Raw genomic sequence first — 17901 nt, 5'->3', positions numbered from 1 at the left:
CAGCTGCATACATTATCCACTTTGCGCAGGCAGGGTCTCACATGGGTGAAAACCCCTCTCCCCCCTCTGTCTGACTGAAAAGTATATATAGACAGACACATTTGCAAAACTAAAATTCCACTTAGCAAAAATCTACAAAGGGATAAAATTAGCAGGTGCTAACAAAGTGGCTAGAGGCAACACATCATAAGGTTAACAGCACCAACCATGTTGGCAGACACGTTTCACAAGGATGGTAAATACATCAATTTAAAATGTTACCATTTCTTCTGGAGAAATTTTATATTTTTGACTAGATGTGTGTAAAGTTTTCTTTGAAGGTTTCATACATTCTTATATATTTGTTAAATTGTAAAAAGCAAGCTGCAGTTTGTTATCTGGGTTTACAATATGTTGTGTTGTCTATTATCACTGTATATTATTGCAGCATTATTCTCAGTATTATCGGATTGCTAATTTTATTGAATTGCAAGTCATTGTTAAGCTGTAAATATTAATTGGGTTTAAATTATATATATATATATATATATATATATATATATATATATATATATATATAACCTAATACATCAATAATATAATAACTATAAACAGTTCAAATATAGTTAAACTGTTTAAATGAACATTTTTAAATTGGTATTTTGATCTGCAGGTCAGTGAAGTTGGGTCAGCGTGTACACATAAGGAAACATGGCCTGCACATCACAGTCCGCATTAGACTATGTCAAGCATGCCAAACTCCATCTTATAAGCGGATTAAAGGATCTCTCTGTGATTTTGGAGAACTTGAATCAGAAAGGAGTTCTTGGTGATGAAGAAGTCAGCAATATAAAGGCAGAGAAAACTGATAAAGACAAAAGAAGAACAACACTGATCTCAGTCATAAAAAAAGGGGAAGCAGCCTGCTATGAGTTACTCAAGATTATCGACATGACAAGGAAGAGGACTTTAGAGAAACTGCTTCTTCCTCCTGAGAAAAACAGCGATGCTTCCACTGAGAAAAACAAGTTTGATCTGCATCATTGGATCAGCTGCTATTCCTTCAAGGAGGAGACACAAGTCGATACAAACTACTTACAAGGTATTTTGTAGTAAAATCTTGATAAAAATAAAATCTTTGATGTATTGACGAACTGCACTTTAATGCATTGGATAAATGTATCTGTTACAACTGCTTTAATTCATAGTGAATTTGTTTTCTCACTGCTTTTAGGGCCAAGGTCATGCCACAAATATCAGGAAATGTTAAAGTCAAATGCAAAAGAGAAGTCAAATGAGTTTTGGGCAGCAAGTAAAAATTGGTTTGAAGGAAACAAGACGCCTGATCTGTCATACTCATCACTTATATTAGACACAGAGCAAAGTGTTTGTCCATCTAAAATAAAAAAATTTAAAAAAAGGAAAAGCAAGCTGAGTCGCCCTAAAAAACTGAGGACATACATCCCCGAAGAGAAACCCACCATTTCTCCCAGTGAGCTGCTGAAAACGGATAAAAACATTCTCTTGGTTGGAAAACCTGGAATTGGAAAGACAGCACTGACTCGTGAAATGCTGAGACTCTGGGCAGAAAGAGAAAGCAAAGAGCTTGATTACATGTTTTACTTTGACATGAGGGAAACAGCACAGATCGTGAACGCCAAAAATTTGGAGGAACTTCTTTTCAGCTTTTTTTGTGATCTAGATGAAGACAAAGATGAAGTCTTACAGGACATACAGAGTCACTCTGACAATGTTACAATTATTTTTGATGGACTCACAGATCTCTCTTCACCAGTGGTTACAAAGATTTTAAAGAACAAATTACTACCTCTCGCAAAGATCATCATAACATGCAGACCAGATGATGAGGATACAAAGTTGTTTTCTGGAGACTTTATCAGAGTGGAGGTGAAAGGCTTTAGTGAGCAGACTATTAAAACATACTTATCTGCAACACTCGGTGAAGATCAGACGAAGGTTTTGAGTAGCGTGGAACTGATAACTCTTTGTCATGTCCCCATGTATGCACTGATGATGGCTGTTTGCTTTTCATCAAAAGATGCTCCACAGCCATGTACAATAACTGAGATCTACATCAATATTGTTCGATTCTGCCTTCAGATAAACAGCAAAACAAAGAACCAAAAGCTGAATTTCTTCATCAAAACCAAGAGAGAAGAAATTCTGTCTCTGGCTGAAGCTGCTTTTCTTGCAACCCAACAAAAATCTGTGAATCTGACAGACCTGACCTGTGAAGACATCTGTGTCCTGTCCTTCCTGAAACCACTTCTCATCAAGGTGGCCCCGACTGAAACAATAACCACACATGCATTCCTCCATTACACAGTGCAGGAGTTTTTTGCAGCACTGTGGCTCCTGAAGAATCCTGATAAAGTCAGAGATGTTTTTCAGCAGTGCCTCACAGAGGAGAAGAAACACATGAAACATCTGATCCCCTTCATGTGTCGACTGTTGAATGAGAAGAGCCCAAGTTTGATGAAGCATCTGATTCCAGATCAGGACCTGAAGAATACATCTAACTGGTTCTTCAAGGAGCTGATAAACACATTTCTTCCTCATCTGTGTGAGCAAGAAGAGGCTGATACTGAGGGCAGTGGGCTCCATGTCGACATACTGTTCGTATGCCAGTGCTTGTATGAGTCCCAGAGTCCTGAAGCATGCGTCTACCTTCTAGACAAACTGGACTACCATCTTGACCTCAGTGGAGACAGTCTGGATCCTTACCCTTGCTGTGCTGTGGCCTTTGTGGTCACTCAGTCAAAAGAAAGGAAAATAAGGCTGAACCTCGAGGACGTGACGATATCAGAACAAGGAATGAGACAGCTGTTTGGATGCTTTGAAAATGTCCAATGGTAAGAATGAACATGTAGATTTAGGGTTATATTACTGCTTAGGTTACAACCTGTAATAAGACTCATATTCTTGGTTAGTTTTACAATGAGATAATGATCTCTTCTTTCAATTATAGGTCTGACTCTCTGGCTCGACAGCTGTGGGAGCTTTTTCTTATCAGTGAAGAGCAGATGGACTTTGAAACCTTACTCAGCCTAGATGGAAACCTTCACCTTCCAGTTGATAGTGAAAAGCAGCTTTATGAAAGAGCTGTGGAAGTCATGCAGAGGATGCCTACAAAGGTTAATGTCTGCCTCTACTGGGACAATGAAACTCCTCCCTGTCACAGTCAGTGTGAGTCTCTGCTAAAGACTTTCCCGTTCATCAGCTCAGTCAGGTATGTAGCTTTTCCTTTCAAATAATTATGTACCTGCTTATTTTTATAGTCTGTGACTGTTAAAAAAAGAGACTTATTTTGTGGTGGCATTTTAAAAAATAGAAAAGGAGCTTTAAATTTTGAACTGAAAGCTGGATAATGTGATTACTGTAAATCCCGGACTACAGAGCGCACCTGATTAAAAGCCGCATGCTCTAATTTTAGAAAGAAAATCAATTTTGTACTTGTACAGGCCGCACCGGATTTAAAGCCGTATGCGTTTCACTTGTAATATGAGATATTTACACAGAAATATTACACGTGAGGATTTTTTACGTTTAATTTCATCCGTAAGCTAACGTAAACGTTATGGTAACATACAAAAATACATACTGCAAATGCTTTTTTTCCTCGAACAGCGCCTGTAACACGGCTACCTTTAAGTATACGTACGTATCGGTAACACACAAATTACGATGCTTATGGTTTTTTTACGGAACAGTGCACAAACAACATTACAACGTCTCTTAACAACCGATAAAAAATATATACCATATATATACTACTTATCAATTTATTAGTCTACTGTTACCAGGCAAAATATTTTTGGCCGTATGAAAAAAAATATGCATTAGCCGCACGTCAGTATAAGTTCACAGTGTGGGAAAAATGTAACGGCTTATGACCCGAAAACTACGGTAAATCTGAGGCCTTACATTTCATAGAATCCGAGAGGCCTCAGGCTGGTCTCATGGTGCTTGATGAATCTGAATGTCTAATTTGTTAGTTTTCATTTCATTCATGAAACCCCAATTCAGAAAAAGTTCAGAATTCGGGGATACTATTTAAAATTTACATAAAAAACAAATAGGAAATCTCATAAACCCATATTTTATTCACAATAGAACACAAAACCTATTAAATATCAAAACCTGTTGTGAACCAAAGAAAATTTAACATTTTAGGGAAAATATTAGGATACTTTGCATTTATTGGCTGCAACACATTTCAAAAATTTGGGATGAGGCCAACAAAAGGCTGGCACTAAAAAGAAAAAGCTGAAGGGATGTTTTGCAACTACTTAAGAGCATTTACCATTCAGAATAATGTAGTGTAAAAAAAAAGACTTTGAAGATCTAATTATCTACAGTACATAATATCATCATTAGATTCAGATAATCTGAAAAAAATCTCTGTGTGCAAAGGACAAGGATGAAAAACAATATTGAATACTTATGACCTTTGAGCCCTTGGGCAGCAAACCAGCATGATTATGTCATGAAAATAATAATAATAATAATAATAATAACAATAATGGATTGCATTTATATAGCGCTTTTCTAGACACTCAAAGCGCTTTACAATTCCACTATTCATTCACTCTCACATTCACACACTGGTGGAGGCAAACCACAGTTGTAGCCACAGCTGCCCTGGGGCAGACTGACAGAAGCGAGGCTGCCATATCGCGCCATCGGCCCCTCTGGCCAACACCAGTAGGCGGTAGGGTGAAGTGTCTTGCCCAGGGACACAACGACCAGGACAGACAGAGCATCACTGCATGAACTTGGGAATATTTCCAGAAATCACTGTCTGTTTACACAGTTCACTGTATTATACCAACCCAGTATCATGGCAAAGCCTGTTATAGACATGCTGGCCCACAATGTCCCTTCCATGCTTTCCCACACCAAAGCATGGACAGCATGCAAAGGTGAGGGTATGGACATACACCGACTGGTGAATTGAGAGCTTGACTTTTACACTCAGGTCTCTCTTCACCATGACAGACCGGGAGCGTTCGGATTACTGCAGCCGCAGCACCACTCTCTCTGTTGATCTCCCGCTCCTCGCTCACGAACAAGACCCTGAGCTACTTACTTTTCTGACAGAGGATCATGAGCTCAGACTTGGATTTGCTAATTCTCATACCTGCCGCTACACACTCAGCTCCGAACCACTCCAGTTTGAGCTGGAGGCTACCACCTGATGAAGCCAACAGAACCATATCATCTGCAAAAAGCAGAGATGAGATTCTGAGACCATCCAAGTGGAAGTCTTCTGCCACTTGGCTACACCTAGAAATTCTGTCCATAAAAATTATGAACAGAATCAGTGACAAAGGACAGCCACTGCTTGCCAGAATCTCTTTGAGGCACTCCCAAAGTCTTTTTCCGTGGCCTCACTGAACTCCTCCCACATCCCAGTTTTTGCTTCAGGCACTGTTAAAGCCATGCTCAGCTTAGCCTGTCAATGCCTCTGAAGTTCTTCAGGCTACCCAAGTCAGATAGGACTCCTTCTTCAGCCTGATGGTTCCCTTCAGCACTGGTGTCCACTGTCTGGTTTGGTGGTTACCACAACAACAGGCATCAACATGCTAGCATAGATCTGATAACATGATTATCTAATTGATCATTGACCTGTGGCCTAGAGTATCCTGGTCCCACGTGGACTTATGGACACCCTTATGTTCGAACATGGTGTTTGTTATGGACAAACTGTGGTCTGCACAGAAGTCCACTAGGAGAACACCGCTTGTGTTCAGAACTGGCAGGTCATTTCCCCCAGTCACACACCTTCATGTCTCACTGTTGTTGCCTGCATGAATGTTGAAGTATCACACTAGGACGACAGAGTCCCCAGGTGGAGCACCCTCAAAGACCCCACATAGGGACTCCAAGAAGGCTGGGTACTCTGAACTGTACGTGCAGACCATAATCGGGACCTGTTTCCTGAGCAAAGGTGTAGGGAACCAGACCCTCTCATCCATTAGGAAAAACTCCAATGTACAGGCAGCACGCAGAGAACATACTAACCCACCCCAGTCTGCCACCTCTCATTAAAGGCAACTCCAGATTGAGACAGTCCAGCCCCTCTCCAGATGACTGGCTCTGGAGCCCAAGGCATGTGTTGAGGTGAACCCAACTATATCGGGCCGGTAGCTCTCAGCCTCATGCACTTATTCAGCATCCTTACGCCACCAGAGACGTGACTTTTCATGTCCCACTGGCTAGCCTTGGTAGCTGGGGATCGGTTTGCCAATGTCTCCACGCCTTCAGTGATGTAGATGGTGGCCCTACAGAAGGGTGAGCCCATGTTCTTTTTGTGAGCTTTGTATGGCCAGACCCCATGGATTCAACTTTCGCCCTTATGCATATTCCCTGTGCCTTGCAGCAGGGTGGGGCCCCTTTGACCCTATCCCAGGCAGGGTCAGCTGTTGCCTAGGTCTTTCACTCATAGGGGTTTTGCATCTGGGTCCTTTTCTCCCCATCACTAATTGTTTCCATCCGCCCGCTCAATCACATGACTGCCTGTGTTCTTCTACTTTTCTTTTCTTTTCAACAGGTGCAGATTATCAGTGTTTTCTCTCTCTCTTTCTCTCTCTATCCATCTTTTTCTCCTCTATTTTTCTCTCCCTCTCTTTCTATTAATTTTCTCCCCAGTGTTTCTTTCTTGTTTTTCTTTTCCATCCCCCTGTCTTGTCCATTATGGTTGTAATAACTCAAAATAAAAAAATCCTAGTAAAGTTCTAATAAAATATGACTACCAAGTGGACCATTATAGCAAATGTTGAAATGCTTCAGTAGTGAAAATAAATCTGCTTGACATTTTTTAGGCTTCAGACAACAATTGTGATTGCTACACTGTCAGAGAGTATAGGGGGGAAAAGTTTCAGCCTTGGCCGATAAGGACCTGTGTGTGTGTGAAACTGGTTGCAGAAATTCAAAATGAAAAGAAATGTGTCACCAGCCCATCATTATACATGATTCTGAATGAGAGAAATTGTATAAAGTATTTTGTAATTGTTAAACACAAAATCATAATTTATACATGGTTTTACTGATATTTAACCACACTTAATTAAAATACATTAAAATAAAAATATAATCAGGTCTAAATTTAACCAATATAATGAAAAAGAAAATATCATCTACGAAATGATTCTAATAACAGGCATCTCACTGACATTTCATATGGAGCGGCTTGTTTAAGCTACAAGATAGCCTCAGAGGCTGTGTGTTGATGTGAGAGAGAAGGATGGGAGGGGGAGTGAGTGAGTCAGACACTAAGGAGCTGTAATCTAAAAAAGAATGTCTGACTTTAACATGTATGATTTAAAAATAAGTTATATTTAATATATTGTGACCGACAAAATAAGATTATATATAAGGTATAAATAGAAAAATGTTTTTTTTATATATATACATATGTATTATTTCCCCCTGCTGGTACTGGAACTTCTGCATGTGTGCCCACTTCACACTTTGGAGAGGGAAAATGTGAAATGGCCACAGTGGAACGCCATGTCTATTACACACTTTACCATGATATCAGGTTGAACTCCACATGTTAAAGCTCATATAAGATCGTGTAAAGAAGACATATGAGAACTCCAGAAACATTGCTGTCTTCTCTAGAAAATTTGGACCCTCATCCTCTGGACTAAAGTACTTAGTCCTCTGTTCAAAAGCCTGCATCTCTGACAGTATAGAGCTGCATGGAATCTGCAGCTTGCTCAAACAGAAAGGCATCATCACTGCTAAAACTTATAAACAGGTTTTAGAGCAATATATATATATTATATATATTAAGTATTAAGTTTAAAGGCATATTATATATGCCTTTAAACTAAAGACAATGGACCTTTTTTAGGGAAGGCCCTACATATTTCAGTCAGATAATGCTAAACCAGATACTGCATCATAGTAGAATAGTTCAGGTGGTGAACTGGCCTGCTGGCAGTACAGACCTTTCACCAGTTGACACACAACAAAATGAAAAGAACCATTGAGTAGCTTGAATCCTCTATCAGGCAGGACTGGGACCACACTCCTCAGATCCCAGGTGTTTAGTGATTGTTGATAAAAGAAGAGAGGGTGCTACAGAGTGGTAAACATGGCCTCATCCCTACTTTTTGGAGACATTTTGCTCCCATCAAATTCATTTTCAACATTTGATATGTTTTTTTTTTAATGTTCTATGATGACCAAAATACTGCTTCATGAGATTCGCAAATCATTTTATTCTGTTTGTATTTATATGTCACACAGCATCATAGCTTTATTAGAATTCGGTTTGTACAAGCACTGACATTCTGCACAAAATATCCATCATAAATGTTGTGGTTACCTATTTGTACTACAGCATGGCACGGACCCTGTGTGTCTTCCCTGCTGTAAATTGTATTTTTTTTTTTAAGATTAAGATTAACACAAATGTGTTTGTACATGTGAAATTCTCTTATTCAGCTTCAGAGGTCCAGTTTCATGGAGCCAGGAGAAGTACCATGGGACACTGGAGAGGGAGCAGAAGAGGCTGTTCATGGATTTATGCCTGAAAGCAGCACTTCATGATGAACCAAACTTCTACAATGTAGTGAAGATGCTCCTCCCATTGTTTCCTGTTAAAACTGACTTAGACAACATCTTTCTTGATTTGTTTCAATATGTGAATAGCAAAGAGGTTTTAGGTGACTTTCAGGGTTTGAGGCCATTTTTCCAGTCAGCTCCTGCAGTCTGGTCCATAAACCTCTCAAAGAGAAAGACCTCCATCCTCCTGGAAGTGCTGAAACTCCAACCAGAGAAGAAACAAGTGGAGCTGACAGGCTGCTCACATGAAGAGAGTGAAGTGAGGAGTTTCCTGCAGTGTCTGCCTTATATCTCACAGCTCAGGTAAATATGTTGGATATCTATTTAAGATAGCAGCTGCTCAATCAAATTATTGTATGCCTTCAAAATATTATGTATTATATTTAGAATCTGTATGATTTCAGATTCATTTCTCAGTTATCAGACCCTTCAGAGGAAATCAGATTCTTGGGAAATCTGATCTGTGCAGCAGCAGAAAGAGATCAGCAGGCAGGAGAGAAAATACTGGAGCTGTTATCATCAGTGTGCAGATACAAAGGATTCCCTCTTAAAGACATATGGTGTGATTTACTGCTGGATCTGTACTGTTATAAGAATAAAACAGGCTTGAGTGTCCTTCCATCATTACAGTCAGTTTTCCAGTCAGCTCCTGCAGTCTGGTCCATAAACCTCTCAGAGAGAAAGACCTTCATCCTCCTGGAAGTGCTGAAACTCCAACCAGAGAAGAAACACGTGGAGCTGACAGGCTGCTCACATGAAGAGAGTGAAGTGAGGAGTTTCCTGCAGTGTCTGCCTTATATCACAGAACTCAGGTAAATTTTCAGCATTTTTTTTATTTGTGTTTCTCTTTGATGTTTTTTTCCTTATGCAGATTTAAATATTCCAAGAACATTAACATCATCTAAAGAAGCTATCAGATTGTCATTGAAAACATATATATATTGCTTAATTTCAGTTTCAAGCCTCAGGCTTCACAACCTTCAGAAGAAACCAGGTTCTTTGTGAATCTGTTCTGTGCAGCAGCAGAGAGAGAACAGCAGACAGGAGAGAAGATACTGGAGCTGTTATCATCAATGTGCAGCTATCAAACATTCACTCTTAAACAGAAGTGGTGTGATCTTCTACTTGACCTCTACCCCAGTGTGCTTGAAAGGGGCTTGAGTGTCCTTCCACCCTTGTGGTCAGTTTTCAAATCAACTCCTGCAGTCTGGTCCATAAACCTCTCAGAGAGAAAGACCTCCATCCTCCTGGAAGTGCTGGAACTCCAACCAGAGAAGAAACAGCTGAATCTCACAGGCTGGTCACATGAGGAAAATGAAGGGAGGACTTTCCTTCAGTGTCTGCCGTATATCTCACAGCTCAGGTAAAGTATTAGCTTTTATGCTTTTATGTTTTCATAAGAGTCTCTTTGATGTACTTCAGCATTTCGGGTTAACAGAACAAGGTACGAAATGTCATACTAGAAGCATTAAATATTTCAACTCACTTTCATACTACAGTTTTCATGAAATGTGCTGATATTCTTGATTTCAGTTTTAGTACTACATCATCAGAATCATCAGAAGCAGTCAGGTTCTTTGGGGATCTGTTCTGTGCAGCAGCAGAGAGAGAACAGCAGACAGGAGAGAAGAAACGGGAGCTGTTATCATCAGTGTGCACATATAAAAATCTCCCTCTGCAGGAGATATGGTGTGATTTCCTAATGGACCTGTACTATTATACAGCGAAAACAGGCTTGAGTGTCCTTCCATCATTACAGCCAGTTTTCCAGTCAGCTCCTGCAGTCTGGTTCATAAACCTCTCAGAGAGAAAGACCTCCATCCTCCTGGAAGTGCTGAAACTCCAACCAGAGAAGAAACAACTGAGTCTCATAGCTTGGTCAGGTGAAGAGAGTGAACTGAGGAGTTTCCTTCAGTGTCTGCCTTATATCTCACAGCTCAGGTAAATTATTGTCTTTGCAATGTGTGTTTGTTTTTGTTTTTTTATTTAATTATTCTTAAATTAAAGAAATTACACCATTGTACATTTTTCTAGTGTGTAAAATAAATAAACACATTTTGTACTGTTTAAGCAGATGTTTTGCTCTGTCTGTTAAAAATCCATATCTTAAGGTCCATTCTTTCATTTCAGTGTTGTTCCTGAATTCTCAGAAGAAATCCGGTTATTTGGCCATCTGATCTGTGCAGCAGCAGAGAGAGAACACTGGACAAGAGACAAGATACTGGAGCTGTTAATATTAGTGTGCACATATAAAGGATTTCCTCTTAGAGAAATATGGTGTGATTTCCTACTGGACCTCTACTCCAGTGACTTTGAAATGGCTTTCAGAGTCCTTCTATCATTACAGCCAGTTTTCCAGTCAGCTCCTGCAGTCTGGTCCATAAACCTCTCAGAGAGAAAGACCTCCATCCTCCTGGAAGTGCTGAAACTCCAACCAGAGAAGAAACAAGTGGAGCTGACAGGCTGCTCACATGAAGAGAGTGAAGTGAGGAGTTTCCTGCAGTGTCTGCCTTATATCTCACAGCTCAGGTAAATGAATGACATTTTTCTAATTTATGTCAGAGTTGTCAAATTTATTTCACAATATGGGCCACATAAGCCCACTTTGATCTTAAGTGGACCATGCCAGTTAAATTCACATTTCTGTTAGTGTTAATAAGTTACCATATTTTTTGAACCATAAGGCGCACTGTCGATGAACGGATCTGTTTTCATACATAAGGCGCAACGGATTATAAGGTGTCACGGCTCGTGGGATGAACCGTGTGGAATTATTAAAGGACCCAAAACGCAGGAAAAGGACGGATGATATGAGTGAATGTTTATTTTCAAAGTGGCAAAAAGACAGCAACAGGCAGTGGGGGTATGAGAAGCAACTGAGGAAACCTAAACTGGGAAAACTAAAGAGCAAACCTAAAATGATAACCAAATGGGGTGAAGGACAGAGAGACACAGACAGATGCAGGGAAACCACTCAGGATGATGGAGGGGATTAATGCAGACAAACCGGCAACAGGCAGGAGAACACACAGGGCTTAAATACACAAAGCAGTAATCAAGGGATGGGAGACAGGAGGGTACAAAAACGTATTTTATTTATTGTGTCTTTTATTGTATCTCAAATTATAGCGTCATAATGATTACAGGACATCAGATTGCTTGTTCTTATCACTTAATAATGCAAAGTTCATCATATAGAAATAAAAAACCTGAAGTTGTGCGCTATTTGAACACCTTGCCTGCCTGCAGCACTGAAGGGCTCCGTGAGAGACGTCTGTCTCTCCCTAGCAGCACCTGTCCCTGTCCACTCCTCCTCTTCAGTTCGCCCCAACATACGCTCGTCATATTCTGTGATAGGATTTACTCTGAGGTGTTTGACAACTTTGTGGTGTTACCACAACACCTCATTTTCTTGCCACATGTATCGCAAACCACGTCTCGGCTGTTTGTGGATGTAAAATACGTCTGCACATGACTCCAATTACGCTCAGCCATTGTTGTGAGTGCGCACGCCAACGGGCTGCGACACATTTATACAGCCGTATTTTGCACATGACTATGAAAGGCGGAAGAGGAAGTAGTTCCTTCCAATGTAGACAATGCGAATGAAATAGGTTCTTTCCACTGTGTTCCTGTTAATGTTAAACTACAAATGTACCCTAAATTACTAAAATATCAGTATTTTAATGTGAGAATCGATTCTAGAACATAAATGACTGGTATCGGAGGAATCAACATTTCAGTATCGATCCGCACATCACTACAAAACACTGAGTCGTCAGACTCAGGACCACGACATAAGGCGCATTAAGTGAAACAAAACAGTCAGATAAGTCAAACTTTATTCAACTTGTTGTTCTTGCTTCCTCCACTTCCGTACCATTGATTCATTAATGCTGAATTGTCTCGCAGCTGCTCTATTCCCATGTTGTTGCAGTATATTAATGACTAACCTCGTATTGTGGATGGATTATCTCAGTTGTTTTCCTGACTGAAGTTTGGTCCGTTTAAAACATCCTGCCATGCGATTGCATTTGTCCCAAACCATCGGGAACCCTTCCCTTTGAGTGGAAAAAAGTTAGCATTCATCCACCAGCTTCACTGTGTTTATGTTATGCTAACATAACTGTGTCGCTAGCGATCACGTAGCACATCATTATATACCAGCTAGTCCAAATTCAGTAACCCTGCAAAAGTCACTGCTGTTTAGTTTTGTGTCTTCATTTGTGTTGGAAGTGATAGCATTGTTGTACGTTTTAACGTTTTCAGAAATCTTTCATTCAGAACATGCTATATCATGTTTAGGTGAAAGCTAGCGAGCTAACTTTCTGCTAACTTCCTGCTAACTTCTAACACAGTTAAATTTAATAAATTCTGTTTTCATAGATGCCTGGATGTTAAACTTAATTGTTGCACCTGGTAAAGCAGCAATGCTGATCATTTTATTAAAGATGAAAGAATTTAGACAGTTTTTAACTTTTAGTGATGCTGCAGTGTTCGTTTGACCTTGGGACCTGAAAGGATGGAGTTTTGGAAACAGATTACTCCGGGAGGCACCTGACTACATTAGCCGTAATGCTCTGACAATCCATCAAGCAGTGCGGCTTCGTAGCTTAGCAAAGTCATACTAAAACATTTCTTGACAGATTTGAGCGTCGCGTACCACACAAAATCTATTTGAGGTCAGTAAGCACAACCAGAATTCATACATAAGGTGCACTGTCGAATTTTGAGAAAATTAAAGGATTTTAAGTGCGCCTTATAGTGCGGAAAATACAGTACGTGTTAAACTGTGTTTCTATATGATAAATAATAAGTTGCTGTGACAAAGAAAGAAATCTGTTACTAGGACTCTGTGGACATATTGCAAGAAATAAATGTGTAAAATTTCAGAAAAAGTTCTGGTAGCACATTGAAAATCTGGGAGTTGGCCAGTGCCCCCACTGGGCCCCTGCTGGCCGCGCTCTGCCAACAGCCATCAATAATGGCATATGAAATTAATCTTGCATGTACATTAATTTGTAATAGTATCACTTTTTCTGTTCAAAAACTATATTTCTTTTTAGTTAAAAACTATGTCACATTTTTTTACTCATGATTTCAGTGTCATACCTCCGTTGTCAGAGCCTTCAGAAGAAACCAGGTTCTTGGGGAATCTGTTCTGTGCAGCAGCAGAGAGAGAACAGCAGACAGGAGAGAAGATACTGGAGCTGTTATCATCAGTGTGCAGATACAAAACATTCCCTCTGACAGAGATATGGTGTGATTTCCTTTTTGATCTGTACTCCCATGTGAAGGACTATGAGATTAAAACAGGCAGGAGTGTCCTTCCATCATTAAAGTCAGTTTTCCAGTCAGCTCCTGCAGTCTGGTCCATAAACCTCTCAGAGAGAAAGACCTCCATCCTCCTGGAAGTGCTGAAACTCCAACCAGAGAAGAAACAAGTGGAGCTGACAGGCTGCTCACATGAAAAGAGTGAAGTACTGAGTTTCCTTCAGTGTCTGCCTTATATCTCACAGCTCAGGTAAATGAATTGTACTTTACATGATATACTCTACATATAGAGTGTTGTGATGTAAACTAGGTAAATTAATCAAAGCTTAGTATATTATAAAATTCTGATTTTGTTTTAACATTTAGATTACGCTTTTACAGCAATTTACCACAGAAAAGAAAAGATGCTCTTCTGTGTTGTACATTACAATAGAATTGGGCACCTGCATGTCAGCACTGGATGAACCAAAAGCTCCAAACAAGAGTCAGTAGAAGAATGAGATTTTTTCATGATTCCAACACACATACTTAACTCTGCTGCTCACCACACAAATGCATTTTCCTTACAAGTGTGGCACCATTTAAGAGCAAACACACAGACTTTCCAACAGCTGGTAATGGCCTGTTTGAAGCTGAAGCTCCTGCCCATGGGTAAAAAAACCTAACACAGTGCTTCAGAAACACTGTGATGAGGCTTGCTTCAGCTGAACAGAATCATGTGATCAACGTTTTCTGAACTTCATTTGGCACATCATTGCTTCAGTACCTGATTCAATGGTTTATAAGGAATTGAATGGCGGGATTTGTGCTGTGTTTTGGTAATTTTGTGTGAGAGATGGCAAACCGGTGTGTGACACAATTAGAGACATGAAGCCAGGAAAAGAGGACGCTCTGCCTATTCCTAAATAAAAACCAGTACATCAGCAATTCTGCTCCCAGGTCTAAAAAGTACATAAGAAATACAAGATATTATTATATTTATAATTATAGAAGTTATAAACGTACCTGTCCACTGGTTAATTACATAATCACATGGAGGCAGCAAACATACTCCTAACTTATTTTAAGATTGTGTTGTACATTGTTATATAGAGTTTTTGTTATTTCTATTAATAAAAACACATCAAGAAGTCATAAAGAAAATGAGAGCACTCCGTGGTACATGTTTAAACAAGGAAGCCTTATTCACCATATCAGCCCGATACCAGACAGAACTGTCATAAAACAGAAGCTGTCAATTCAGCTCTGTAGAGTGGGCAATCATAATGAAGCAGTTCATTAAAGGTTGTAGATTCAAGCTGTTTTTCATATTTTTGGCCACCAGATGTCACCATAGATGACTGTGTTGAAACGCTTCGAGTAATGAACTGTTTTTCAATACAAGCTTCAATGCTTCAGAAACCTTCATTTGGCCAGCAACAGCAGAATTTATTACTAAGAAGCATTGTGAGAACAAATAAATAGCTGACCAAACACAAATGTCCTTACCTTCTTTGCTAAGTTTATATACAAGAGGGCAATTGGGGGAAGTGAGCAGCTGGATAACATGACACAGGTAATCACAGTCAAGCACAGTGAGACTAAACACAAGACACTGGAGACAAGTAACTATCCAAAATAAAAATGAGCAGTGAGAACCAGAACTAAATGTAAAGACAGACACAAGATCTTAGCACAGAAGAGTTGACATAACAGGATGGGGGAATGAAAAGCAAACTGAGACACAAACTGGAACAAAGAAATCAAAACTAAGAAAAAGGAAATGCATAAAATGTTAAAAAAAAAAATTGAAATAAGAATTAAACTATTCAGTAGCAGACTAACAGATATTTAACAGCAACATAACTTAAAATTTCATAAACCAAAACACTGGGTCAGCAACCAAGGACCATGAAATGGGCAGTCAGCACACCTTGATCCAGCTAAACATATCTAGTTCATAGAAGGTAGCAAAAGGTAAGTGGCTAAAGCTAACACTAGCCAGAGCTTGGAGCAGAGGTGGCAAAAGTTTAGAAATTATGTATTTAAATAGAAGTACAGATACTTGTTTTTTAAAAAAAATACTTTATTAAAAGTTGAAGTAGTGATTCAACTTTGCCTATTTTCAGAAATAAGTGGGGAAGAGGTTAAATTGGTATTCAACATGGGGGGAGTGGGACCTGAAAATCCATTGTAGTGGCTCAGGATGGGGAAAAGAATTACATCTCAGAATAATTTTTATTGAGAGCTCCAGTAGATTTTCTTAGTGTTGTTTCTTAGTGTAGAAGTGATGTGATTAGCTGATCTGGGCTGCTGCTTTTCTGAGATTCACAGGTCTTTGAACTAAATTCAACAAGATGTAAGCAGATGTTTTATAAGGTGACTGTTTTCATTTTTAGTATGGCTAGCTAGATGCTGAAGTACTGCAAACAACAGTTATGGACACCTGCAGTTGTTTGGGTGTTGTGCCAAGAAAACAAAAATGCCAGCACTATTTAACCCTGATTATGGCACACAGTTTTGCCTCTTAATGTCTTTTTTGGAGGGGGAATGTTTTAGTTTTACATGATGTCAGGTACAGTTGGGAAAATGTGAATCATCAAAAAAAAAATTTATTGTCAGGTCAATCAACAAAATTCCACTAAATGCATCTCTCATTCTCACTCACAGCCGGTAATGTAACAGGTCCAAGTTGTCATGTTTATCTTCAACAGTTTGTGCATCTTTGCACATCCAAATCTCTGGGATGAACCAGGACATCCCTGCATGAAATAATGTTGAAATGTAACAGTTTTATATAAATGATAATGGACATTTCTGTAATGCAACTGACTTCTGACAAAATGTTCAATTTTCCTTCCAGTTTCTCTCCTTCATTTTTACTCTCAAGTCAAACGGATTTGACATGGGAAGAAGCAGAGAGAGAACAGCAACCAGAAGAGAAGATACTGGAGCTGTTAATATCAGTGTGCAGACATGGAACGTTCCCTTTTAATGAGAGATGCTCCTGTGCAGACTGTGATTTCCTGTTGGATCTGTTCTCCCATGTGAAGGATTGTGAAACTAAAACAGGCCTGAGTGTCCTTCCATCATTACAGTCAGTATTTTCAGCTCCTGCAGTCTGGTCCATAAACCTCTCACAGAGAAAGACCTCCATCCTCCTGGAAGTGCTGAAACTCCAACCAGAGAAGAAACAACTGAAGCTGACAGGCTGCTCACATGAAGAGAGTGAACTGAGGAGTTTCCTTCAGTGTCTGCCTTATATCTCACAGCTCAGGTAAATATGTTTTCCTTTAAAAACATATCTGCATGTGTAACACAGTATACTTCACTACTACAGAATGTAGAGTAAGTTAGGATCTTTGGGGTTATGTTCTCTAGGTAAAAACTAAGGAGCAACTGACACACAACTAAAAGAAAAGTTAAAACAATTATTGAAACAACCCCATAAACAGCAGTTTAACATTTCACAATATTGAAATTTCACAACATTTCAGTCTTCTCACTTTAGGTGTCTGTATAGTGTTATTGTTAGTAGTATTACCCGGATAATGTATTGTATGGAGATCTCATAAGATTATCAGTCCAGAATTAATGCAGCTATCACTTCTAAGTAGGCTGGAAATTTTGCTGCATCAAAGCTGGAGATCCTGCATCCTGACTCATCAGAGGTGGATTAATGTGTTGCACTTGAACGATTTTAGACTGCAGAAAAGAAAAAAAAAAAAAAAAACCCTGCTCAGGCAGTGAAGCCATTTTGCATCAGTGTTGCATGATAATTTCATCACCACAAGTGACTATATCTCTTCATATATAACAACTTAATGCAATAAATAAAAAACTGAATTAAAGGACCTTAAAACATTTTCCATCTACAGCTATCAACACAGTCTTGTCTTTTTTGAACAGCAGCCACATTAATCCAGTTCTTACTGAATTGTGAGAATTCACCTCACTGTTACATGAGGGAATTACAAAACACTGTTATATTTATCACCTGTTTACAGTCAAGAAAACATACCTCTTAGTTTTAAATAAACAAGCTAATAGAGCACTTAAAGGAACACACAG

General features: G+C 39.3%; 1 protein-coding gene across 2 annotated transcripts in view; it reads left to right on the top strand.

Annotated features, from left to right (window-relative positions):
- Positions 1 to 17901, top strand: part of LOC101483126 (uncharacterized) — a 137888-nt gene that overhangs the window by 73730 nt on the left and 46257 nt on the right. The window contains exons 4-13 of one of the 2 annotated variants that reach the window (XM_076880465.1): positions 653 to 1081; positions 1214 to 2852; positions 2969 to 3229; positions 8458 to 8880; positions 8982 to 9389; positions 9533 to 9940; positions 10111 to 10518; positions 10708 to 11106; positions 13682 to 14101; positions 16694 to 17107. In XM_076880465.1, coding sequence (XP_076736580.1) covers positions 691 to 1081; positions 1214 to 2852; positions 2969 to 3229; positions 8458 to 8880; positions 8982 to 9389; positions 9533 to 9940; positions 10111 to 10518; positions 10708 to 11106; positions 13682 to 14101; positions 16694 to 17107 — 5171 coding nt within the window. In that variant the 5' untranslated portion in view covers positions 653 to 690. The remainder of the gene's footprint in view (positions 1 to 652; positions 1082 to 1213; positions 2853 to 2968; positions 3230 to 8457; positions 8881 to 8981; positions 9390 to 9532; positions 9941 to 10110; positions 10519 to 10707; positions 11107 to 13681; positions 14102 to 16693; positions 17108 to 17901) is intronic. The other variant, XM_076880464.1, reaches the window with a different exon arrangement.

This window comes from Maylandia zebra, linkage group LG23 (genome assembly GCF_041146795.1).
Source record: "Maylandia zebra isolate NMK-2024a linkage group LG23, Mzebra_GT3a, whole genome shotgun sequence".
NCBI classification, from domain to species: domain Eukaryota; kingdom Metazoa; phylum Chordata; class Actinopteri; order Cichliformes; family Cichlidae; genus Maylandia; species Maylandia zebra.
Note: the sequence above shows the minus strand (reverse complement) of the source record. Positions and strands in the feature narration are given on the sequence as shown.